The sequence below is a fragment of the Ptiloglossa arizonensis genome, chromosome 8 (assembly GCF_051014685.1).
Source record: "Ptiloglossa arizonensis isolate GNS036 chromosome 8, iyPtiAriz1_principal, whole genome shotgun sequence".
In the NCBI taxonomy this organism is placed as follows: Eukaryota; Metazoa; Arthropoda; class Insecta; order Hymenoptera; family Colletidae; genus Ptiloglossa; species Ptiloglossa arizonensis.
In genome coordinates this window covers 23339009-23364340 of record NC_135055.1, presented here as the reverse complement: position 1 = coordinate 23364340, position 25332 = coordinate 23339009, and the positions used below count along the sequence as shown (strand labels likewise).

General features: G+C 45.3%; 7 protein-coding genes across 9 annotated transcripts in view; 2 read left to right on the top strand and 5 right to left on the bottom strand.

Annotated features, from left to right (window-relative positions):
• The first annotated feature begins 239 nt into the window (after positions 1 to 239).
• Scsalpha1 (Succinyl-coenzyme A synthetase alpha subunit 1) lies at positions 240 to 3020 on the top strand. The gene is made up of 7 exons (XM_076318021.1): positions 240 to 448; positions 1268 to 1503; positions 1588 to 1809; positions 2049 to 2153; positions 2276 to 2455; positions 2632 to 2766; positions 2854 to 3020. Exons 1-7 carry the CDS (start codon positions 412 to 414, stop codon positions 2938 to 2940), a joined length of 1002 nt encoding a protein of 333 aa, XP_076174136.1. The 5' UTR covers positions 240 to 411; the 3' UTR covers positions 2941 to 3020.
• Alg13 (Alg13 UDP-N-acetylglucosaminyltransferase subunit) lies at positions 2759 to 4592 on the bottom strand. The gene is made up of 2 exons (XM_076318023.1): positions 4117 to 4592; positions 2759 to 3937 (listed from the first exon to the last, which is right to left on the bottom strand). The coding sequence occupies exons 1-2, from the start codon at positions 4207 to 4209 to the stop codon at positions 3518 to 3520; spliced, it is 513 nt and encodes a 170-aa protein (XP_076174138.1). The 5' UTR covers positions 4210 to 4592; the 3' UTR covers positions 2759 to 3517.
• On the top strand, positions 4430 to 6752 carry Rtc1 (RNA terminal phosphate cyclase 1). The gene is made up of 7 exons (XM_076318020.1): positions 4430 to 4655; positions 4867 to 5106; positions 5219 to 5385; positions 5464 to 5638; positions 5721 to 5871; positions 5944 to 6048; positions 6124 to 6752. The coding sequence occupies exons 1-7, from the start codon at positions 4514 to 4516 to the stop codon at positions 6266 to 6268; spliced, it is 1125 nt and encodes a 374-aa protein (XP_076174135.1). The 5' UTR covers positions 4430 to 4513; the 3' UTR covers positions 6269 to 6752.
• Positions 5166 to 7830, bottom strand: LOC143150028 (tRNA-specific adenosine deaminase 1-like). Of its 2 annotated transcripts, XM_076318019.1 has the most exons (4): positions 7145 to 7830; positions 6801 to 7055; positions 6595 to 6650; positions 5166 to 6072 (listed from the first exon to the last, which is right to left on the bottom strand). In XM_076318019.1, exons 1-4 carry the CDS (start codon positions 7828 to 7830, stop codon positions 6035 to 6037), a joined length of 1035 nt encoding a protein of 344 aa, XP_076174134.1. In that variant the 3' UTR covers positions 5166 to 6034. The 2 variants fall into 2 exon arrangements, with proteins under 2 accessions (XP_076174134.1, XP_076174133.1); XM_076318018.1 differs by lacking the exon at positions 5166 to 6072 and having other exon boundaries at positions 6265 to 6650.
• Positions 7831 to 7911: 81 nt separating this feature from the next.
• LOC143150032 (uncharacterized) lies at positions 7912 to 9724 on the bottom strand. Its single transcript, XM_076318022.1, has 6 exons — positions 9301 to 9724; positions 8979 to 9059; positions 8763 to 8870; positions 8406 to 8692; positions 8125 to 8326; positions 7912 to 8051 (listed from the first exon to the last, which is right to left on the bottom strand). Exons 1-6 carry the CDS (start codon positions 9359 to 9361, stop codon positions 7912 to 7914), a joined length of 879 nt encoding a protein of 292 aa, XP_076174137.1. The 5' UTR covers positions 9362 to 9724.
• Positions 9725 to 10787: 1063 nt separating this feature from the next.
• Positions 10788 to 17081, bottom strand: LOC143150255 (uncharacterized). The gene is made up of 9 exons (XM_076318402.1): positions 16617 to 17081; positions 15514 to 15931; positions 14442 to 14584; positions 13022 to 14372; positions 12818 to 12939; positions 12332 to 12616; positions 11707 to 12244; positions 11398 to 11651; positions 10788 to 11221 (listed from the first exon to the last, which is right to left on the bottom strand). The coding sequence occupies exons 1-9, from the start codon at positions 17079 to 17081 to the stop codon at positions 11075 to 11077; spliced, it is 3723 nt and encodes a 1240-aa protein (XP_076174517.1). The 3' UTR covers positions 10788 to 11074.
• A 5632-nt stretch (positions 17082 to 22713) lies between these two features.
• Ed (hemicentin protein echinoid) overlaps positions 22714 to 25332 on the bottom strand; it is a 51037-nt gene continuing 48418 nt past the window's right edge. For both annotated transcript variants that reach the window (XM_076318154.1, XM_076318153.1), the window contains exons 6-7: positions 25026 to 25301; positions 22714 to 23014 (exon numbers count right to left, since the gene is read on the bottom strand). In XM_076318154.1, coding sequence (XP_076174269.1) covers positions 22854 to 23014; positions 25026 to 25301 — 437 coding nt within the window. In that variant the 3' untranslated portion in view covers positions 22714 to 22853. The remainder of the gene's footprint in view (positions 23015 to 25025; positions 25302 to 25332) is intronic.

The window sequence follows — 25332 nt, the reverse complement described above, 5'->3', positions numbered from 1 at the left end:
CTAGGAAATTGCGCTTCTAATATTTCTTGAAATTGTGAAGACAAGATTTATGGATAATTCGTTGAAAAATTTAGCGAAACATTAAAAATAACACCTAAGCGTTTGTAAATGTATATGGAACTGAATTTTCTATGATGAAATTTCTGCATTGAAAATCAGGCTAGAGAAGAAAGTTTGCGAAATATTTGACCAATCAGTTCAATGTTCAATGTTCCCATCATTTGACAAGTAATAATTTCGTGGAAACAGGTTCTCTTACACATACGTGCGAACTGCACTTTGCCGTGTATTTTCTTTAGGACAAGATCTTCTCTATCTCGTCAGTTCAGAGAAGATAGTTCTTTTAATGGTGGTTTTTTAATAATTCAATTTTGTCCGTTAACTTCTTTTAACAGGAATATCAATTAAAAAATGGCTGTGGCAGTCAGGACATTTTCAAAATTCACAGGTAAGACTCGGTTGATTATCGTATGACTTTCAATGTCAAAGAGAGACTTTCCTGTACTTCAAAATGTTTAATATCTGAAGAACACTTTGAAATTTTTCACGCTCGTATTTGTAATTTTTCATAAAACTGGCTATTACTTTAAAAATTAAAAATACATTTGACACCCCGCACTCACGTTAAAATTCCATTATATAAGGTCACATATAATTATTCATAATTTAATCTTTATAGGGAAATGTTCTTTTAAATAATTAAGTTATCAATGTAATGTCGTTCTATTTTAATCATTAATAAAGTATTATGTAATTGAATATTAAATTTCTGTCCTGTTTATCTGTGTCTTGTAATGAAGTTTATCTTACATTTTCTTGATCTCATATATGTTTTCTTGCTTATCTACTTTTTGTGCTAGTATTTTCTTCATTGGTATTATTTTTTATGAGTATTAAAGATGATGTTTCTAACTATTTATTTCAATAACTTAATTCTTTGTTCTATCATAACATATGTCATACTAATCAATTATACATCATTGGATGATGTTCAGTCAATGAACCTTGACCCAAAAGTAAAGAAATTTGATGTAGTCACTATAAATAACATCTGGCTAAAGACAGTACTAATTTGCAATATATTACAGCTATAAAATATGATACATTTCATTATTTTAAAGCTAATTGAAAGTTGATTTGAATACTACATATACACAAAAATGGCTGTTCCTACCCATTTCTCTTAAAAATTTTATTTTCAAATATATTTTGTTTAATAATATGACATAGATATATTATTAAAATAAATTATCCATTTATGTTTCAGTTAGAAATTGTGGACATTTATTACGTTCTCAAATAAGATTCAATTACACAGACACTAGACAAAATTTAAAAATTGATTTAAATACCAAAGTTATATGTCAAGGTTTCACTGGTAGACAAGGAACATTTCATAGTCAACAAGCTATTGACTATGGTACTAAATTAGTAGGTGGTGTTAACCCTAAGAAAGCAGGTTCAGATCACCTTGGAAAACCAGTTTTTAAAACTGTGAAAGAGGTGAGTAAATAATATTTGTTTGCAAATTTTATTTCTTGCTTTCAGTATTGATCTGTACATTTTGTATGTTGTATGTTTAAAAAGGCAAAAGAAGCAACTGGTGCTTTTGCAACTGTTATTTATGTGCCTCCACCAGCTGCAGCAGCAGCTATTATGGAGGCAATAGATGCTGAAATGCCGTTAATTGTGTGTATCACAGAAGGTATTCCACAACATGACATGGTAAAAGTCAAGAGACGTCTTTTGGAACAAAGTAAATCTCGTCTTATTGGTCCAAATTGTCCTGGAATAATAGCTCCAGAACAGGTGTTGATATTTTAAATTTATCAATGTTTTTACATTACTTTTCGTATATCTTCTATTACATATGTAACTAGCAATGCAAAACTAAAGTGCCTTCCATAACAAATATTATTACTCATGTAATATAATTAAAATAATCTATGTACATATATATGTGATTAATCTTATATATAAATACTACTTGGTACATATATTACATAGATTGCAATATGCCATTTGCTTATGTTATTTCATTATCTCAGTGTAAAATAGGTATTATGCCAGGACACATACATCAGAAAGGAAAAGTTGGTATTGTGTCAAGGTCTGGAACTCTAACATACGAGGCTGTAAATCAAACAACCCTTGTAAGTGAATAATATTCATTTTCTTTAAGTTCCTTGTCAATTTCTTTGTGTAATAAATATTAAACTTGTACAATCTTGTAATAATACATATTACAAATAATACGAGAAAATTTTACTTTAAGGCTGGTCTTGGGCAAACTCTTTGTATTGGAATTGGTGGAGATCCATTTAATGGAACAGATTTCATTGATTGTTTAGACGTCTTTCTGAGGGATCCAGATTGTGATGGTATCATAATGATTGGTGAAATTGGTGGAAGTGCAGAAGAATTAGCAGCAGAATACCTCATTGAAAAAAATATAGTTGGTTGCCGTTCTGATTTACTGGTATCCAAATCCCATCCTATCCTAAAAAAACCATAATATTTTCCCAGAAAATCCATATGTTCCGCACTACCGAAAAACGATTCATGCTATTGTAAATATAAATTTTTCAATTATTAACATATATAGGTAGTATATATTCAATGTAATTTTAGGGTGGAAAAGCTAAACCAGTAGTATCATTTATTGCTGGTCTCACTGCTCCGCCTGGACGAAGAATGGGACATGCTGGCGCTATTATTTCAGGAGGAAAAGGGGGCGCGCAAGATAAAATCAATGCACTTGAAAAGGTACTATTGAAATTTATATATATCGTTGAATTAAAACATCGTGTCGTAGTTTGTATTATTTTACTGCATGTAAAACATTTTTTGCAGGCTGGTGTAATAGTAACAAAGAGTCCAGCACAAATGGGAAATGTACTCTTAAAAGAAATGACGCGTCTAGGTTTGGTTTGTAATTAAAGAAATACATGCTACTATAAACATATGTAGTTTGTTTTGTGTGCATGTATCTTCATACAATAAATTGAAAGTATAACTAATTCTGCAATCTTCTAAGAAACAAAACAATAAATGTTTGCAAAATATAAAAATTCTGTGGGCTAGTGCTAATGCAATGACTATGTTCATTGTTGTGCAAAATTGCCTAGCTAGTTTATTACTAAAGACAAAACGTACAGAAAAACACATGAACATTAATTTTTAACACTCTACAGTGTTTGTAAAATACGTTTACTGATATAGCTTTTATTTTAACAATAGCAGCTATCCAAAGATAATTTAGGAAGTTTTTAAGAGAAGATTAACAGTTTTCTGTCATTGTTTTTCATAACTTGAAATTATAAATTTTCTATGCTGCCACAATATAATTTTAGGAAACAGTTATTTAAACAATTCTTATTACTATTGTAAATTATATCAAAGCTATATCTATTATAATAAATATTGAAAACTATTATAATATATACTCCATATTGTATTGAAAAATAAAATGTCTTATGAACATATTGAAATATTCCTTAATTTCGTTAAAAACTTTTTATACTGAAAAACCCATTATTTGGTTTATTCGCTTAGCAATATGTATGCTCCTGTCATTAATAAAAGGTTTCAACTGAGTGAAGTCCATTGTTTTGATAGTATTTAACAAGGTTTCGCAGTTACAATAATACAAATGTTTATCCATATAAAGTTGCTCAGCTAATTCCAACTGATGATTGTTCATCAGATTGTGATTTACAACTACAATTAAATTTGTCTTATTTTCCAAAGCATCAAGAATACTTCCTGCTCCTGCATGACTTATAACAAGATCTGCATTCTTTACATATTCAAGTATATTTGCACTCAAACTAAAATATTCTATAGTAACAAAACCACAACGTGGTATGCAATTTGGAACAAGTAAAGTTTTACCGATTTGCAGAATTAGCTCATTGTATCCTTTAAATGATAATGCCTAAAACAATTGTATACACGTATATAGTATCTACTACGGTAAATTAAATAGGTTTATAATAATATATTTCGGAAATCCCGGTTAAAATTAATTAAAACTTGAAAATTTGTATAATACTTCGCTAGAATTTAAATGCATAAACGATTCAAAATTAAAATTAATATTTTTACTTCTTTTACCTCTAAAATTTCCGAACTAAGTACCATCTCAATTAATTCGTCAAACTTGGTTGTGCCAACGGTAACAAATATTTTCCTTTTTGGTGATGTCATTTGAGACGTGTAAAATGTAATAAAATTTCAAAGTAATTGTAACATACATATATGTACATTAAAACGTAAATTAATAATGTCCTCCTTTTTCTTTATATCTTAGAAATTATTATCAGCCGTCGTTTAAAATTATCTGTACTATCTTTCAAAACAGCTTTCGAAACACTAAACTCTTTTATCATTCAATTTTAACACATGAAATATAAATATGGTTAAGGAAACAGTGTAATGACTGATAATGACGTCAGACAATTCTGTATTTCTTTCATGTTGTTTTGTTTATTATCGTGAATTTTAATAAAATATGCCGGGTAAAGTGAAAAATAAAGTTTTAACGTACAAAGGCTGTAATTATTTACGATATCGTTTACTGCTTTCTACGCTTTCGGGCAAACCTGTGCGAATAACAGATATCAGAATCACAGATGATGATCCTGGTCTTAAAGGTTAGTTTAAATCCGTAATATTTTTCAAAAATCTTTAAAAATGTTACATTAGTAATAATTGCTCGTCTTATCATACAAAAATTTTATAACATTAAAACAACAAAAAAAACACATTCTATATTATAATATAAAAAGTTCAATTACTATAATACAATTATGTATTATTAAAAAATGCAGTATTTTTATATTGTATCATATACTTTGTTATTAGAGTACGAAGTGAGTTTTATACGATTATTGGATAAAATTACAAACGGATCAAGAATAGAATTAAATGAAACTGGAACAAATTTGTATTATAATCCTGGTTTATTGAATGGTGGCGAATTGGAGCATGATTGTAGCTTGCAACGAGGTATTGGCTATTATTTAGAAGGAATTATGATATTAGCTCCATTTTGTAAAAATTCAGTCAATGCAAAACTTAAGGGAATTACAAATAATACAATAGGTGAGTGAATAGTTTATAATAAACTTTTATGTATAGACTAACAACAGATATTATTATTGTAAGTTGAAAATTTGAAAATTGTGTATTAAAATTATATCATTCAACTTTTAAGATCCGTGCGTGGACAGAATTAAAACAACTGCTGTACCTATATTAAAAAGATTTTTAGCGGGTGATAACGAGGTTGTATTTAATATTAAGAAAAGAGGAGCAGCACCCCTGGGTGGTGGAGAGATTTGTTTCAAATGTCCTGCTAGTCGTAATCTCAAAACTATTCAAGTTAGTTTTCCTTTAGGTGAAAACTATTTTTTTCTAATAGCTACAGTTTTTACTATACTTAAAAAAGTTTATTCACAGCTTCAGAATAGTGGAATGGTAAAACGAGTAAGAGGTACAGCATATAGCATACGTGTTTCTCCTGCCATTGCTAATCGAATTGTAGAATCCGCTAAAGGTATTTTGTTGAAATTCTTGCCAGATGTCTATATTCATACAGATCATTGTAAGAGTGCATCCAGTGGAAAATCACCAGGTACATGGTATATTATTATCCTTAAATTTATTCCATTTACTTTCATATGCTCTAATATTTACAATATTAAAATATGTGTCAGGCTTTGGATTAAGTTTAGTAGCTGAAACAACCACCGAAATTGTTTTTGGTGCAGAAGCATTTTCACCTTTAATGACAACAGGTTCTCTGCCTTGTGTGCCAGAAGATCTTGGTAAAGAAGCAGCTATGAAATTAATCGATGAAATTTATCGGTAAGGCAAATAATTTTAGCGTTTGCGGAAAATCGAGGACTCAAATTGTAATATAAATTTATGCAAGTTTAGAAATGGATGTGTGGATTCACCTTTTCAAAGTATGACCGCAATATTCATGGCACTGAGTAAAAAGGATGTTTCAAAAGTTGTAACGGGACCGTTAACACCAGCAATGTAAGCAAGTATATATTCTAATTGCTAAAAGAAATGAAAGATCATTAGAGAATTAAAAAGCAACTATTGTTATAGGATACAATTATTACGTGATTTACGAGATTTTTTTGGAATCATATTTAAAATTGAATCACTTAAAGAAGAAGATGAAATATTAGATCAAGTTGGTTTAACTTGTGTAGGTGTGGGATATACCAATATAAGTAAACGGACATTGTAAAATATTATATTTATAAATTTTTGTCATTAATTTTATAATTCAAATTAATAAAGAATAAGTGTTTGTACTTAAAAAAATTGTATGTTAAAAATATTGAAGATTTTACAGCACAAACGTTTGTAAGTGAGTCGGTTTAGAAGGCCAAGCGCGAAAAGACTCCGATTTTAATATGTTCCATAAATTTTGGTAATTCTTCGACCATTTTTTGCAGTCCAAATAGGTAATTCTTTTCGGATGTCTTATATCGCAATCGAAATTGTAATATTTGTCACAAGTCCGTAAAAATGTTTCAAAAAGAGCTCGCCTTGTTACAAGTAAACTAGTACCTTTCCTTCGTTTAGTAGCTCCTTGCTTTCTACCTTCAACCGCTATTTCTGTGTCGCTGTAAGTGAAACCTTACGAAAATTGTTTTGACTTTTTATACCAATTCTAGTTGATTGTAATTTAATTATTCGTTTCAAACATAAATAAAACACTGAAAAAACTACAAGTACATATTTTAATACGAAAATAATAAATATTAAAAATTTACCGATATTTTACAGCACACCATATGATACTCGATGGACACGGATATTTTCTTTCATGACTTTTCTGCTGTTTGAAAGAAAATTTAGCTTGAGCGATTCTTAATCCGTGTATATTCTCCTTATTAAATCGTTTATACAATCCACGTTCCATTCCTTCTAAGGAAAAAGGACATTTGCCTCCAATTGTAATAGTTTCCATTTTTATCAAAGGTACTAGTATCGATAAAAGTGAACCTTGTAAACCAAGAATATTCCATCTAGAAAAATCGTAAGGTGTAATTACTATATTCTGTTAAAATTTTACATACATTTACAAAGAATTGTGGCTTTGGGTAATTTTATTTACTTTGCCATTTTATCTGAACAAGATAAACTTAGAGTAGGATTACCCCTTCCTGGTTTAGTTCGCAATGGTCCAATGATATGATAATTCACTCCGGTTAAACGAGGATCCTGGTATTTCTCAGTTTTAACACATTTAGCACCAGTTCTATATATGTCTCTAATTATCTGTTCTTTTTTGTTACACGATTCCACGATCACTTCACCTGCATCATTGTAATCATATTTTCCGATTTTCCTTGGTGGTGCATTATTTTCATTGAATTCATCTTTTAAAAATATAGAACAATCTCCGCAAGGTGTTTGACTCGTAAAGAAATGAAAAGAAATTCCATCATTTAGCTCAATTTTTTTCTCATTGTTCATTGTAAAAACGTCGCTGCTAGTATCGTTAAGCAATAAATCAATCTGCTCGTACAAATATCTTAAAAAGGCACGTCTGCAAAGAACCTCGGCATGAGAATCGTTTAATCTACAGCCTATCTCGTACAATTCCGTATTTATTAAATCTATCTCGCCTAAGCACTTTGTTCCTGTAGCAAGAGCTACTAAAGACAGTGAATCATTAGAGTTTTTTAATATTATACCCGACAGTACAGTCCATTCTGTCTGCGACGGTTTACCTGTTTTATTAAGTTTCGCATATTTTTCTATACATAGTTTTGCAATCTGATCTGCGAAATCTTCCATTCTATTATAATTGATATGAAATTGATATCATTAAGCAAATTGTATCTACAAATTTGTTTGAATATTTATTTCCAAAATTGTTTAACACACATTGGAAGGATCCCAAGCATATTTGTATTGAGGCAGAGAAGATAGAACTTTCATATTCTCATCATCAATAATAAAATCCAACTGTATATTATCCTTTATATGTTCCTTTTTTACTGCTTTGGGAATGACACCTATAATAATATTGTTATATGACACCAGTCGATAATATAAATATATACACATATCGGGAAGTAAATTAGTTACTAATTCCTTGTTGCAAGGCCCATTTTAATAGTATCTGGGCTGGTGATACATTCACTTGAGAAGCTAGAAGCGTTACAACTGGATCTCTTAAAAGATCGGTGTTGTTACTAGTACCTAGCGAAGAATATGCTTGTACATGTATCCCATGTTTCTTACAATATTTAATTAATTCTTCTTGCCGGTAATGTGGATGACACTCAACCTGTAATACGAAAGGATGCATTATCTTTGCAATCGATATAAGTTAAAATATAAATCAAACGTAAATACAATTATCATACTTGATTAACAACTGGTGGTACACCTTTACAGTCACGCAGTAATTCTTCTAGATGATTTATAGTGTAATTTGACACACCTAAAGATCTTATAAATCCTTGTTTCTTTAAATGCACTAGTTTATCCCAAGTTTTTGCTCTTAAATTTTGATTATTCGTAGAATTTTCTGGTATACGAGTTGCACCTGGCCAATGAATTAAGTACAGATCAATATACACAGTATTAAGTGCTTTAAGAGATCTTTGTACAGAATGTTCTATTCCTTCTGGATTTCCATTTTCGCTCGGTGCTATCATAAACATAATTTTAATATAATTTATATTATTGCTATCTAAGTTTTGTTCTATAATGTTACATACAAAGTTTGGTAGTAATAAAAATATCTTCTCTTTGTAGGCGATATTTGGGTAACAAACTTTTTAAAGCAAAACCAATGTCTTCTTCATTTCGATAAACTACAGCTGTGTCTACGTATAATAAAATAACAAAATATTAGATTTTTTTAGAATATACTTATAATTGGACAAAGAATTAGCTCTATTAGTTCTTTTAATATATATATACATTAAACGTACCGATAGACCGAAAACCTGCTTTTAAGCTTTCATCGACAACTCTATATATTATGTTTTTCCCCTGGATCCTATATGTACCAACTAAAAGTAAAATGATTATTGGATTCATCGCAAAATCTATCGACCGATAAAAACTTAATAAACATATTATGTTAAAATTACTTAGATAATATTACTGCGCGTTTCTTTTACCGTTATGTCAATATTTAATTTAGTTTAGTCCATATAAATTCACAAATAAAGTTATATTAAAATGTACAGGGAATTGTAAAATGTAACGGATGAAACTAATATTCTATTTTATGTGTATTAATAATCTTACATCCAACAAAAGGCATAACATAGCCACTTGAAAGGTGAACATTTTGCATTGTACCATTCATAATATTATACAATATAATTTACAAAATCTATTAACGTACAAGCATAGACTACATGTCAGCCGAAAATGATTTATTCAAGATAAAAAAGTAGAAGGTTTAAGCTTTACTTTGCCGCTTGTTCCAATAGATTCAGATAAGTATTAACAAATTTGCGGATCTCTGAATTTGACCATGTCAACAATAATTTGGGAATTAATGGTAACCATTTGCCACGCCAGCGAGAAAACGCAGAAGTTTGTCGAAGAATAATTCTCATTTTCACGATTGGATGGCGCCACTACTTTTTGTACATCTATATAATCAAATAACTTTCTTCTTTTCACCTAGTACTAGTTTATAGGCCTACGATTAAAAGTTCCAGTTATTTCACTTCTCGTTTCGAACGATAGAAACAATGTATACGAATAAAACAAAAATGTAAGCCGTAGATAAGTTATCTACACGTGTCGATATACATAAATTAGTGACGCCATCCAGTCGTGAAAGCGGCAATTATTCCTTGACAAACTTGGGCGTTTTCCCGGTGGCGGCGCAAATTTTAGATATAAAAATAGTTCGATCGATCCATCGCTAGATGGCTGCACAATAGAACTGCCGATTTATTTGGCAATTAATAGCTCAAGTCCTATAGTTATATTGCTAAATATTTTGTAAATTACATTACAAAGGATAATTAAATACACCTGAAATGTTGAATATCTATATTGCTTATTAACCGAAACATATACTTCGCATATGATAATAATAAATGACTTGTACAAATGCTTTTGTAACAGTAGGTGTATACCCAATGTACAAGAGAAAAAGGAGTATTATTTTGTCGAACATATGAAATTTATTCGAGTAATTATTATCGACACAGCAGGTAAGTTATTCACGGATTACACATTTCTTTATTCAAATACGTAGCTTCTATCTTTCTAGAAAGATAGCGATGAGAAAATAAGTAAGATTAAGCTTGTTTAATTTTGTGTAACTTTATTTTTATTAAAACATATTTTTTTTACAAAGAAAAATCTAAGTTTGAGAGAAATCAACACGATTATCGGAACAATAAATTATTATTTACAATCGTATATTGTTTTCGAGTAGAGTTTAATATCTTATTTGTGACAGGAGTATTAATAGTAGTGGTAACGGCCAGTAGTGGCAGTGACAGTGGCAGTAACAATAGTAGTAATAGTAATAATCGTAGCATTTGACAGCCGACTAGAGTGTCTCTGAATTCGAATAAGGCAAAACATACCGTGCGAGCACAAGTCGCACCAGCTTTGCCAGCCATCGAGACACCTGCCCGCAGGAGAAGACCCTCCCGTCTACGATCACTTGAATTTCAAGCCCGAAAATCGTGCGACAAAACTAACATTGACCGATGACACGTCTATTCTATGTCTCGTCTGTGGTACAATGGAAGAAAGGACCGATGCACGTTCGTATAAAAATTACCGTTTATTAACGACCGAATCTTTTTGATCGGAGAACATCGTATTTACAAATTGTGCGTGCAAACTTAACGAGACTATTTACAATAACAAATTCACGAACGAATGTATACATCTACGAGATAGAATCGTTAATTCGACGAAATTGGTACGTACCGTAAGGAGAGACGGACGATCGATCGATCAGGTGTCGTTTCGCAACAGCCGGACTGTCCTCGCTCGAAAATCGATAGTAGGTATTTCATTCGGGTTAAAACCCGAACCTACGTTACTACTTGCGCGAAAGCTTTTGAAGCCGTGCTTTCAACCCTGTGGCGTTCAGTTTCAATTTTTCCACTTTGGTCTTGCTTTCGTATTTCTTCCGTATCTCCTCCATGCGTTCCTTTCGTATTCGTTGTTGTTCCTTTTTCCATATGTCCTGCGATACCGATACAAAGACTACGCTATAAAAAGATTAGAATTCGGAACGGAAGGATTTCCGAATATACGTCGGCCGATGTGTTCTTCATTGGAACGATCGACGGAACACGCCGATAAAGTGGCTTTAAGAATTGCTCGTTTCTTTCGGTAAACCGAAACACGAAGGTCCCGTACCTTGAAATCCTGGCAGAAACCGTGCCAGAGAACAAAGAATGCACTGGGATCGGCCGTGTCCAAGGTGGCACCTTTAGGAGTGTACTGATAGAACTGCATCACAGCTTTGAATTTGTTCCTTGCCTCCTGTAGCGCCTCCTGTTCGTTCGCCAATTCCGCGGCTGCTTCGCGAAAGAACGAGTCCATTTTTGCCTTGAACGGTCCCGATGTATCCGGGTCTGCTTTCACGACGATGTTGCATTTCTCGGTGCAAGCTGAAAGATCAAGAGAACATCCAGTTGCATTCCCATGCGTGGAATGCACAATTACCTTGCAGTTCTCTTTGTAGCCTTTCGAGCTCCGTCGAGATGTTGTCGAAGTTGATGGTCGACGCAGCCTCGACGTCCGCTGGCTCGGGTACGGGCAACGGCAAGGGTTCCTCGAAGTTGTGGTCCTTCTCTTGAGCCAGCCTCGCCCTCACGACGTAGTGAAGCAAAGTTATACCCGGCACGTTCGATTTTACGTCCCTCAACTTCCCCAGGATCTCTAGACCGAAGCCGTCGGCTTGACCGCGCGTTCTGTTCCCACCGTTCATGTAATTGCCGAGCGTGAGTATCAACGCAATGACCTTCTTCAAGGAAGCAGAACTGCGGAGGAAGTCGCAGGTGGTGCGCAGGTTGGTCAGCTTCGAGGAGACGGAGGATATCGCGTCGTGAAACTCGGACTGGAACATTAGGCAGGCTATCCTCTCGGTGAAGCAATTTATACAAGAAAGTTTCTTCAGGAAGATCTCCGGTCGATCTAGGGGGACATCCGGACTCGATTCCTCGAAGGCCCGTATGTCTTCCAATTCTTTTTGCGTCGGCCTCTGCGAACAATCGGATTACGTAGCGATTACTGCACGGTTCCTTCGCGTTTTTACCAAGTATTACTCGGATTCGAGTACGAGTCGTACGATTTCGTATATTTGCTGCAACGCCTCCAGGCTGACCACGCTCGTGTCTAAATTGTACACCGCGTTTTCCACTTCGCAGAAGTCGACGTGCAGGCTCTTCTCGAGGATGCCCACGGTTTTCGAGCGCTTCGAGTCGAGGATCTTGGCCGGTTGCATCTTAGACGGCTTCGAAGAATCGGCCGCCTTTTTGACGGGTTTTCTCGCGGTCACCTGACGCGAAAAAAGACCGGTGAACTCTTTCATGTCCAGATTTCTCTCTTCCTCGAGCTCCATCCACAGCGGAACCTGCAACGCGACAATTGCACGGTATTCGCGGTCTTGCGCACTGTGTAAATATATAAATTAGCCACGAATAAAGTCTCGAAACGTATTCGGTGTAGAAGAATTTTCTCTTTACGCGTTGCTCTCGCGGCACCCGTCTCGAGAGTGCCGATACCAATTTGGATATCCTATCGTTTCGTTACCTTTACGCGTGGTCGGACGTACCTGCGCGGGAGAATCTGAACTGTCGACGGAACCACGTTCCGTTGGTACCACCGGTACCAGCAACCTCGTCCAATAGAGCGGTTTCATGGGTACCTCGGGGCACAGAGGTTCCTTCCTCATGCCTAGACGAGAAACACCGTACTGATCATCGCGATATCTCCATTCCAGGCGTCACGGCGACGCATCCCGTATTCGGATACTCACACGCTCTGCTCGCTGGGTTCCAACCGCCGATCGGAGGCACGGGCAAGGGACAGGGTCCCGTCCCCGATTGCATCCCTTGCTGAGCCGCGCTCCCGGACAAACCACCCGGCGGAGGTGGAGGTGGCGGAGGTCCTCCGGGCCCTCCGATCAACGGGAGACTCGGCGGAGGAGGTGCTCCACCGGACGTTCCGATGGCTCCCAGAGGAGGAGGCGGAGGCGGAGGCGGAGGAGGCGGAGGTGGTGGCGGTGGTCCCCCGGGTACGGTACCGACGGGTGGAGGAGGTGGGGCCGGTATACCAGCGTTCAAGGGCGTCGGCGGTGGCGGAGGTGGTGGCGGAACGGGAGGTCTTCCTATGGCGCTTATCGTGGGTGCCGGAAGCGGTGGAGGCGGCGGTGGAGGAGGAATCGAGGGTCCATCGTAGAGTCCACCGATCGATGTTGCTTCCAACGACGGGAGTGGAGGTGGCGGTGGAGGCGGCGGTGGAGATACCGGACCGAACGACGGTGTCGGTGGAGGCGGTGGAGGCGGTGGCGGTGGCGGTGGCGGTGGCGGTGGCGGTGGCGGTGGCGGCGGTCCTGTTACCGCGCCTATCGAGGGTGCCGGAGACGGTGGGGGCGGAGGTGGCGGCGGAGCGGGCGGCGATACGGGTGTTTCTCTGGACAACGGTTGCAACGGAGGCGGCGGTGGCGCTGGAGGTGGCGGAGGTGGCGGTATCGTCGTCAGGGAAGTAATGCTCTGCGAGGAAACCGGCTGCGTCGACAACGGGCAAACCGGCAATGGCGGCGGAGGAGGTATAGAAAACGAAGGAGGCTGGGTGGATGGAATCGAGGACGCGTCGGTGAGGAAACGTTGATCCAGGAAGGGGGACGGTGGCGGTGGAGGTGGCGGCGGCGGTGGCGGCGGTGGAGGCGCGGTCGAGACCGACGACGAGAGCGGAGAAACCGACGAGGACAGGGTCGAGGACAACCGTCCGATTCGAGAGGCGTCCTCTCTCGCAGCTTTACCCTCCTTGTAACCGTTTCCAACTAGCGTCGATGTCGTCGCGGGGGTAGGTGGTTCCTCGCGAATGACCTTTTGTAGGCTCGATCTCTCGGTAGGCGAGGCGGCGTTAGCCGAGTGTCTCGTTCTCGACGCATCTCCGGGACTTCCGTCCAGAAACGCGATGGTAGGGGAGGTCTGAGAGGATTTACCGTGGGTGGTTCTCTCGGCATTCTTGGTCAGTTCGCGTAGTCGCTCGACCTCGCGCCTCAACCTCTCCTTCTCCGAGTCCCGGCGATCCTTGGGGCATACTCCCACCGAATTCGAACCAGCGCGTAGAGGCGAGCCGGGCTTGCGCTCGGACCGATCTTCCTGAAACAACGATTCGCGTTGTACTCGTTCGTTTGGCGAGATCGCGAGATCGAAGACGGGGAGTCTTACCGGGAGAGCGATCACGTCGAGTAGACCGTCCGAAACCAATCTGGAAAAGAGTCTGGACGCGAACTGCTCGACTTCGTCCTCCGTGAGTCTCGACTTCAGATGCTCCGGCAGGGCAGAGATCAGGGTGTTCACGAGTCGTCTCTCTGGAAAGATCGAAGCTCTGAACGCGTTCGTTCCTCGTTCGCGAAATTCGCAGGGTAACGGCTAACCTGTGGAATCGTCGCCGAACGAACGGGAACGCGAACGCGACCGCGACCGCGACCGTGATCGCGCGCCGACTCTGTTTCCAGCCTCGATACGGTTGCGGTGTTCGTCCGGCATTGGCGCCAGCTCTTATCTGTCCCTCGTCGATCTTCCACGTTTTCGAAAGTTGCGAAACGTTCGGTCGATCGACGAGCACACTTCGAGACGATCGAAACAATCCGAGTCGACGCGGCGTCGTCGACCGCCGCGTTGACGGTTCGCAATTAGATTCGCTAATCTCGGGATTAGTATACATTGGCCGGCGGCGTTAACCTCTGACGCAGACGAGATAATTGCACATCGGCTCGAGCCGTCTAGTTCGCCGCTAATCGAGAGGCGCTCGATGCACGCCGCGAAACCGACGACGATCGGGGCCACTCGACAACGTCCGGACACCCTTCGCGTTTCCGATTTCGAACTTTCGAAGGGACCAGAACCGAGAAACGATCCATCGTTCGCGACGAAACGCGTCAACGAAACGCCCGATTACGGAAACACGAGCGTCACGCCTCCGCAATATCTCTTATCGACGACAGACGCTAATCTCGCCCGCGCTATCGTCGGAAACGATTCACGAGTATCCTCGCGCAGAGTCACCTAGTGTCTCGTCGGGAAGCGTTACGACGGAAGCGTTCGTCGTCGCGAGATTAATTCTCTCGAGCCTCGACAGAGCAATTTTTTCTCCATTGTATTTTTTCCATACCGGCGGTGGATTTTCTACACCCACTGGACAGTATTAATATTCCATTTTCGCGGTCCGTAGTTTTCTTGGCTTCTCGACGCTTCCGTGAAATTCGTTTGAAAAAAGTAGGACGAAGCGTTCGCTCACCCGTAAGCGGAGTCAATCGAGAGGTTTCGACCTCGCGATCGTTGGGAACCGGGGACGTCGCCGGTGCTATCGAAACGGAGGACGTGGACGAGGCGACGGCGGTCAGCTCCTTTTTCGCAGCTTCGACGGATTCTTCGGGATCGGTGAACACGCTGTCGCTCGATGATTCCTGGCTCGTGGGCATCGAGATCTCCGTCACCACGCAACTCTTGTTGGCCAGCCGCCAGGAGTCCGTGACCAGAACGGCTGGCCCCTGTCGCGAATTGGGACCGGAGACCGGTATCAACAGAGCGTGCGACGCGTCCGCCGCTTTCGTCTCCGTCGACTCGACCGCGTCCATCGATCGCTGAGATCCATCCTCCTGGAACTTTTCTCGCGGAGGAGACTTGTCCGCGACCTCGGCTCCGGCCCGCTGGACCTGAGTTTCGGGAATTAATTCCGTTAAAGCGAATCGACGAGGCGAACAACCGACAGGGAACGACGCGGAACGAGTATCCTTTTGTCGCGTTTTCGAGCGAGAAACGATCTTTTCAATTTGTGGCTACCGAACGCGATCGAAGAATCGGTGGAGAGAAACGTGCACGGTGTTTCGGAATCGGTCCAGCCGCGACGGTCGAGCAGTTTGCGAGATTTGTAGCATCGGTGCGGCGCGACCGGCCTTCGTCGCGAAACGTGGAAGTCAACGGGTTAATTAGCGTGCAAATAACAACGCGCGAGCTGGACCGACCGATTATTCTTACCGACTCGAGGCTCGACGTTGGTCTATGGACTTTTTGCCGCGTTTGTTTACGCGGATGAAGAATAGCGAATCATCGTTTCTCGTTACGTCCGTTTCGCGAGGAGGGTCACGGATGACGCACGCTAGCGATCGCGTTAATCGTTTTCTCGTGAACGATCGATCTCGAGGAAGGGGGATTTTTTTTTTTTTAAGAGCACCGTCGTCGAGAGGAACAGTTCTCCGCTAAAGAGACGAGCGTTCGAGGAGTGTATCGGGGACCCTCTTCCGTCTAGCGACCGGTACCGCGGTGTTCCGTCGACCCAACCCTCCCGCCCGAGGAGAAACGAGTCTCTAATCGCGTCGTCCCCTCGAAAGCTCCGCTGACCTTTCTCTCGGTGGATCCAGGTGGCCTGGGAGCCTGCCGTTTGCCATGATGGGAGGCCCGCACCTTCTCGAAACCGATCCTCTGCGCGTCCTCTATGGCGCGAGGCGTCCTGGCGGTCGTCTCGTCGGCGGTTACGGTGGTGTCCGCGTGGTTGTCATCTTCGAGGCCGTCGGCGAGCGATCCGTGGACGCTGGGTGTCCCGTCGGCGGTACCGCGCGATTTTTTGGTCCTCCTCTTGGATTCGCTCTGCAGGTTGCCCATGGTCGCCGGGGAACGCGTTTGGCGATAGGCGGTGGTGGCTGCGGTCCGTGTTGCCGACGCAGCGACCGCGGCTCCAACGACCCCGTCCCCGGCACAGAAGGCTCTGAAGATGTTGATACAGAGGCGGCCGACGTCGCGCAGCGTTGGCCTAGTTTGCGGCGACGAGGCGGCGGCTGCGCCCTCGCCCTCCTGCCTCGCGGCCATCCCCGCGGTCGATAACCAACGAGTCCTCCGCGTCAGTCGTCGGTGTCCTCGAGCGCGGACACGCGTTCAACGCAGCGGGAGACCTCCTCCAAGTGCCACTCTCGAGGGGAACCTCTCATTGGGAGAGATGCCAAAGCGGTTGCGGCGATCGATTCGCGGGATCTATGGGGAAGCGGATCGGCACACTCGCACGGAAAGGTACACTCTCCGCGCTCGTTATCCGCGGAGCACCGCGACAAGAAACGTCCCCCAAGTGTCCCCGACGCCGATGTTGACGAAACTTTACACCTTCGTGAACATCTGCCAGGGAAATTTCGAGCGATGTCGAACGCTTCGCAGACGTTCCTCCTTCGAATAGCTCCCGTGATTCCTCGCTCGCCGGAATGTTGTTGTTGTTGTCGTCGTCGTCGTCGCGACGAGTTCGCGAGAAGCCTTCCCTCCGTCCAACCCGCGTCCGTGGATCGCGAATTCGTCCTGGCGAAGGTACTCGAAGTTGCTGCGCTCCTCGAGATCGACGCGCGCCCTATTCTTTCTCCGCGCGATCCACCGAGATCGATGGATCTTCGTCGATGGTCATTCGGGAGCGCCGACGTCTTCGACGGAGCTCGAATCATCGATCGAGAAGTCGGAACCGTTGACCACCGACGAACCACGGGAGAAGGGAGATTCCGTACGCGTACAACGAATACGTCGTTCGCCGGTTCGAGCGGTGCTTATCTCGCGAGTACGCCGGGAACGAGATCGATGGATCCCGTTCCTCGAGGTATCTCCTCCTCCTCCTCCTCCTCCTTCTCCGACTTCGTTTATTTCTGAATCGCTCGATACACGAGCATCGTCCGTTGCCACGGAGAGTAACGCTTTCGAGGAGAGTTTCTCGACGACGAACAAATTCGTGCACGTTTCGTCGTCGAGCCCGAAACCTTTTCGTCTCCTCGGCGTCTCTTTCCCAGAGACACTTTTCGCGAACGCGACGATATTCCATGGAACGAACGGAAAACTTATCCGTCGAAGCGTTCGAAACTACCGAGAGACCGATCGTCGATAAGAAACGATTCCACCTTTGCACCGAACACGAACGCGAACGCGAACGCGAACGCGAACGCGAACGCGAACAAGGGGAAATGGAATCGAACGAAATCCTCGCACCGTTCGACGCGATGGGTTCTTCGAGTACGCCACGCGTAGCGTGCAACGACTGCTCGTACCGACGTAAACACCGTGACTGAAGACAATCGCGCGATGACGCACGAACCGCGCAAGCTCGTGGCATCGAAACGCTAAGCCGCAAAGTGCCTCCTCGAAGGATTATCGATGTCGAACCCCTTCGATCCGGAGCTCGGCTTCCCGATAAAGAGACCACTTGACGTACGAACGTGCAAAGCGGTATGCGCGACTTCGGGGGTTTCTCTCTGGTTGGCGCGAATCGACGACAGATGACTCTCGCGGTCGCGTCGTCCGGTAGCGACCTCCGGATCGAGTACGAACCAAACGCACCGGTGCTCCCTCTCGGTAAGAGGACTTTCGACTCGCGAGCGCTATCGAGAAGAAACTTACTCGCGTCCCTGACAGATGGCGGACGCGTACGGCTGCCGTTTTATTCGAAAAGGCGTTCGCTCGCGAAGCTCTTTTTCTTCCTTCTCGAGTAAAGGAAAGCTCCCGGTCGGTGTTTCTCTTTGTTCTTTTTAGCTCCACTTCCGACTCGAGACCTTCCGTGTATTTCTCGAGAGCTCGGGAAGCTCGGGCTCTCGGAGCGACGAAGGACTTTTTCTCGATCGTCTTTTCGATTTCTCACGTTACGAGGAGCAACGCCGCGCCTCGGAATAAATGCGTGCACCCGAGCTGGTCGTTTTATCGTTTATTTTATATCGCAACATAAAATTTGTACAAATAATAATTCGTAATAATATCGTAACTATAATGGACGATAATTGATATATATGTATATGTGTCGATTCGATATATATCAATTTTTGTTTCTTTTCTTCAGATTTGCACGCGACACGCGTGCGTCCGTGCGCACGCGGAAACAATCGCTCTAACCGACGTTCGGTTGGGCAGGGACGCGTTCGGCGTTGCGGGAACAATTCGCGTCGAGCGAAACTGACGTTCCGAGGCAGCGGATACGTCGATATATATTTGGTCGGTCGGTCGGTCGGTTTGCCGTTGGAAAACGGTGGAACGAGCGGGTATCTCGGTCGTATCGGGGGGCGATGTCCCGCAACTCGCGTATCGTTGGTACGTGTTCGAGGAACGGCCGAGAATCTACGCGGAGTGTACGTTCTCGTCCGTCCACCGCGATCGGGGATCGAGCCGGGGTACATCGATTCGTAAAATACGTGGAAATCGAGAAGCACGTTCGCCGCCGAGGCCGGGGCAGCGGAGCCTTCCGATTGGATTAAGATACGTGGAAGAATTATAACGAAGTATATATAACGACGAAACTTTCCTACCGGTGGCGTGGTATCGCAACGGATCTACTCGCCGTAATTTATTCGCGTTCCGATCGAGAGCCCGAGATACTCTCCACGCGAAATGCGCACCGTCGGAACGACGAACGTGCCGAACGTTTCGAACGTTTCGAACGTTTCGAACGTTTCGAACGTTTCGAACGCCGAAAAATCGGTTAAATGCAAAAGGGCATCGTCGTCGCTGGCCACGGTACGACCGGTGAACGCGCCCGTTCCGTCGCGAGATTAAAAAGGAGAAACTCCCGTCGGTTTCTCGGGCGAAGGAGAAATGAGATCACAAGTCTGAAAGGAACGAACGCGTACGATTCATCCGGCTGGTCCTTTTTTTCACGCTCTCCCCTAACCACGGAGACGGTGTCTAAACGGATCGAAAGAAACACCCATTCGACGAACGTCGGCGTCGCGGCGTTCGCTGAGCGGTACAAAAATAAGAACTTCAAACGAAGGTCGCTACGTACGCGAGATCCTTAAACGCGCCGCGTTAAATCCTACGAGACAAACTAAGGAGGACCGCGCGTGTCTGTTAGATTCGCGCGAGCCGTGAAATATCTTTACCGTTAAAAGCGTAGCTATCGTTAGTTCGGGATGACGAACCGGCGGTGTAAAGCGGGACACGCGGGGTCACGGGACCGTCCCGGTTTCGCGGTCCTTTCCTCCCTCGTTCGAGTTCGATTCGAAACGGGGGCGGAACGAGCGCTCGAGTAGAGTCGTTTTGGTATTCCTCGGGGCCCCCCCGTCCCGCCGTCAGCGCGCCCGACTCGTTAAGTACTGGTACGTTTACCGTTATTTACAACAGACGAAGAGCTCGAAAGTTCTCGAGGGGGGCGTCGGGGTGACGAGTTCGATCGCGAGCGTCACCGACGCCCGCGTCTCGTCTTCGAACGCCCAGACTTATATTGCTTACGTTTACTAAGCGCCCTCGGCGGCGCAGTCGGGTTTATGGTACATTACAGAGGTGTAGATTCCCCGGTGCTCGATGCGCTTACCGGGGAACGCGGGATCGTTCGTCGCTCGAATCGGCGGCGTCGTCCACGATATAAAAGTACAAAATGCGCAACGCGTCGCAGCTCGAACGTCCGTAGCCGCGTTCGAGCTGCGACGCTCCACGTACGGAGCGCGGCGGAACCTATTCCACGCGGGTTTCGCGGATCGATGAACGCGCCCGATCGCTCGAGACTCGTCGAGAGAATTTTTCGAATTTCGAGGTAAAATTTTCCTTTCGTCTCCGAAGCGTTCCGCTCCCGATAAGGTCCAACGAACTCGAAAAGGAACCGTGCAACGCGAACGAATCGTTTCCCGGCGAAAGATCGTTCGAGATCCGGCCAATTAGACCCCGCGGCTACCCCCCCGCTCCGTCTCGCCGCGCCAATGCCACCCACGGGGGAGGAGCTTACGCCTCGTACCGCGTGTACGCGGTGGTACTCGAACACGGAGCGGAGGACGCTGCGCGATTCGAACGCCCTGGAAGACGATTCGTCCGAGTAACGAGTTTCCCGAAAATTCCTTCCTCGAGTCGAACGCTCCGAGAACGAGGGAAAAATTCGAGGCGCGTTCATCCCCCCAACCCACGCCCCAATCTGCCCGCAAACTCCCGTAAAATATTCCCCCCGCGCTCGTGCACACGAGTTCCGTCTCTCCTTCACGAAGGTATGGCCTCTTATGGCATCGCGTCAGCCTTTATGCGAGATTCGTCAAGACTCCCCGTCGCATCGTCCCTCTAGTCGCGAAATTACTTACAGACCTACTTAATTATAATACAACATCGAACGATACATGTATGTATATATCGGTCGGGCAGAGAGAAACGAACGAGTCGGTCCTGCATCGTCGTCGGTCAACGACGGCCTCACAACTGTTCCGAGAGAATGATCACACGCAGCGTCTGGATCGCGTCGTTGTCTAGAAGCTCGTCGGTCCTCTGCGAGGATTCCCCGTCCTTCGGTGTGTTCCTGCTCGCCCCGTGTTCGCAGCCCTCCGCTTCGGCCCTCTCCTCCCCGAAGACGAGGCTGGCGTCGTCCCCCGCGGCGTCCATCGTCTTGGTATCCGGGATTTCCGCGTCCCTCTTGGTCACCGCGAGCGTGGTCGTGGTGGACGCGGTCACGGTGGTCGCGGTGGCCCGAGTCGAGGGCAGACTGGTGGGTTCCTCGAAGCCTGGGAACGCCGTCGGGGCGCGCATCGCGAACGGAAAATTGCAACAGGTCTCCGAGTATCTGGCCACCCCCTCGAGGGGGTTGTCGCGCTCGTTTCTCGCCACGGCGAAACGCGACAGCCGTCCCAGGGTGCGTCCCCTGGCCTCGTTGACCACCTCCTGGTATCTGAACGACGAGGAACCGTAGCTGGACGTCTCGAGGCAGCCGGTGTCGCGTTGGAAGCTCTGCAACGTCGGTATTTCGGGGCGATCGTTTCTGTGCCGGGGCTCCAGGGAGTCGTAGGAGGCCGATTTGGTCGGTCTTCCGAGACCTATCGCCGACAGAGCGTCCCCCGATCGCGGACCGTCCCTTCTCTCCAGCATCGAGGTGGCGGTCACGATCGGTACGGTGTTGGTCGTCGAGGATACGGGGAACGCGTTCGCCGCCCCCGGTGAGACGTTCGCGCGGGTCGATTGTCCGGGTATCTCCGGCACCGGATCCAATTGGCCTATACACTCGAACCGTCGGGGCGAGACGATCCCCGTGGCGACGTTGTTCATACCGGTGAGGAATCGCGGCGATCGCAGAGCCCCGCGCAACCCTGAGGCCTCCGGTTCGGTGATTCCCAGTAATCCGGACTTGTCCACGCGTCGAACCGACGGCGAGGCTCCCTCGGGGTCGTCGTACGGTCTACGGGGCTGATTGCGTCTCACGGAGTAGGGATCACCGGCGTACGGCAACGGATTCGTCGCGTAGCTCTCCCGATAGGAGAACCGTACCGGGGGGTAGCTGGGGGCGGTTTGATTCTCGGCGATGGTGATCGTCATGACCGTGGTCGCGGCCGGCATCGAGGAGGGGTTGCTGCTGCTGCTCGCGAGGACGGGAATCGCTTTCGGGATCGTCGGTGCGACGACCAACGCGTTCCACGCCGAGGAGGAGATTAAAGGTTGCGGCGGCGGCGGCGGCGGTGGCGGTGGCGGCGGAGGCGGCGGCGGTGGTGGTGGTGGCGGGGGTGGCGGCGGCGATGACTCCACGGGGTTTTCGATCACGATCTCCATCCGATGGCGGAGAGGATCGCGCGGGTTTTCCACCGGGTGATAATGGCCGGTGGGTGCGGCCTCCTGCTATAGCCAAGTGGTGCGCGTGGTTCCGGCTCGCGAGCCGGTAGGCAGGTCTCAAACGATTATCTCGCGGATGATCCTGCGGCCGCGGCTATTGGGGGTCGAGTAGCCGGACTCGAGGCTCTCGTCGTACGACAGGCTGACCTGCTGAGGTGGCTTCGCGTCCTCGTCGTAGTTCTCCTGATAAGGTAGACCGGACACGTCGTAAGGCGAATCTGTCGGGCAAACAACGAGCAAGAGGGGCTGTTAGACCACCGGGGGAAGAAAACAAAAGAACGACGCCGCGTGTACGTGCGCGGAGAACCAGAGCGGGATGGACAGGATGCGGCTCGGAGATTGGATCGCGTCGCTTCGAATACCGGAGTTCCCGGATCGCCCCGTCACCGTGAAATCACGTTCTTTTTCCGTCTCGGACCGACTTCGGCCTCGACATTTTTCTTTTTCCTTTCGAAAAATTTCACCCCGCTCGAGAAGTTAATCCTCGGGAAAACGTTTATTCGTTCGACGTAGGTATCCGTTCGTGTATTTTCGCGTGGTAGGCAACGGGAAAGCGCGGGCGAAAGATGAAAGTGTAAAAGGTTCCGCGGCGAATCTAGAGGGTAAAGATTGATTCTTTGCGAGCGAGCGCAGTCGGTACGTACTCGTGGCACACGCGGCAAGGGGGCGATTCTTACCGTAAAAATAAACGAGAAATTGCTCGTACGGGGCTTCGAACGATCGATTTCGAAGACGGATACTCGTTCGATCGAGCCGGACCCGTCCAGGCTGTCCGTCCATTGCTCGTTGCTTCTACTCGTTCCACGGTGCTTGTAAATATCGCATTATCTATTTGCCGTTTACGATGCCATCGTCCCTCTTGTTAGAAACGGTCGGAAGAGATAATATCGCGCCACGGTCGTCGATGTTCGCGAATACCGCCGCAAGTAGAAACGGCCGGCAGTGGACGGACGCGTTATTCCTGCCCGGTGTACCCGCGGAACGTTCGAAATCGATTTTCTCGAAACGTTGTTCCACATTTTTTTATTTATTTTTGCGCAAAGAATCGCCTCTTTCCGGCTCCGGCAAGAATTTTTACGTCGTTCTGCATAAATTTCTGTTTCTCCTCCGACGAGAAACAAATTTCACGGGTCGCGCACACAATTATGCCATATTTCTGCTTCTAGTTTATAATTATAAAGAAAAATTCTGAAGAGGGCTCGCCGCTAATACTTCTCTCGTATCAAGTTTGTGAAAATGTAATGCGCACGGTGGAGGTGGAAATTTCAAGCGCCTCGCCTTGTGAATGATTTGAACTGTTAACTGGGTCGTTTCCAGACCAGAAACGCTACACACCCCGCCCCCGTACGTGTAATTAAAAACGAGTAAAGACGAATTAACTCGCCTTGCCCGAGGCAAACGCGAGTACGACGTTATTTAGTTTTGATACAAATATTAGGACGCGCTCGAAGATCGATGTATCCGGATAAACGTGCAGAGTATTTTCTCCCCGGTTGGCGCGCCAAAGTAACGAGTCTCTCGCGACTCCTCGTCTCGAAATACAATAATCGTCGCGTCTTTGCTCCCTTTTCGAGCGATCGTCGTTCGTTGATCGCGAACGATCGAACGTTCGTTAACCACGGAAAAGGGCCCGATGGATCTTCGGGAGTGGAAAAAATCTTGAACGCGTGAAAAATTAACGGAACGCGGGACAACGCGCTAACGAAGGCAATCGACGCGAACGCACGAAGCGTTCGAACACCGTCGAGCTCCGACTGAAAGTGCATAAACATTTCAGCGAACACCGGGAACAATTTAATTACTAACAACGTTCCATTTCCAGGGAAATCGTTTCAATTTAGATCCGATGTTTCAATACGTTTGTACGCGCCCTTTGCCAATCGCCGGTGGTGGTCTGGATCGATTCTTCCGGCTCGATGGATTTCGCGAGCCGAAGCGCGTAGTCGAGTTTTCCCAAATTTATTAAGACCATTAACGATCTGTCAAGATGTTTTCGATGTCTCGAAAAGTCCCTCGTATTCGAAGCGATTCCAAACTTTCGTACGACTAAATTGCTCGAGAACTCGCGACAGATAGAATTGAATGTCCATCGGTGGACGCGGGTCGATCGTGTCCGTGGAGCACAGGGGATGGGGCTAAGGGGGATTGGCGGATTGGAAAAAGCGTGGAGCGAGAGGAAACGGTCGCTGGAAACGGAGAGAGAGAGCTCGACCAAAGAATACTACTCACCGACGTGTTTTTGAGACTTTACGACGGTGGCGAATGGTTCCGAGCAAAACTGCTGTCGACTTAGATTATGGCTTTCCCGGTAATCCTCCCGCTGCGGGAGGTAATGAGGGTGGGTCGGGTAATCCGACTCGGTGGTCGCGTAGCCGGCCAGGTCGTAAGCCTGACCGACTCCGTTCGCGGCCGCCGACTTCATCTGCCAGATGGAGTCTTGCGAGTTCACGGAGCCCCCGTTATTCGAGTTCGAGTAGCTGTTGTCCATGTAGCCCATGTTCACACCTGTCCGGAATAACGCGACGCTCGTTAATTA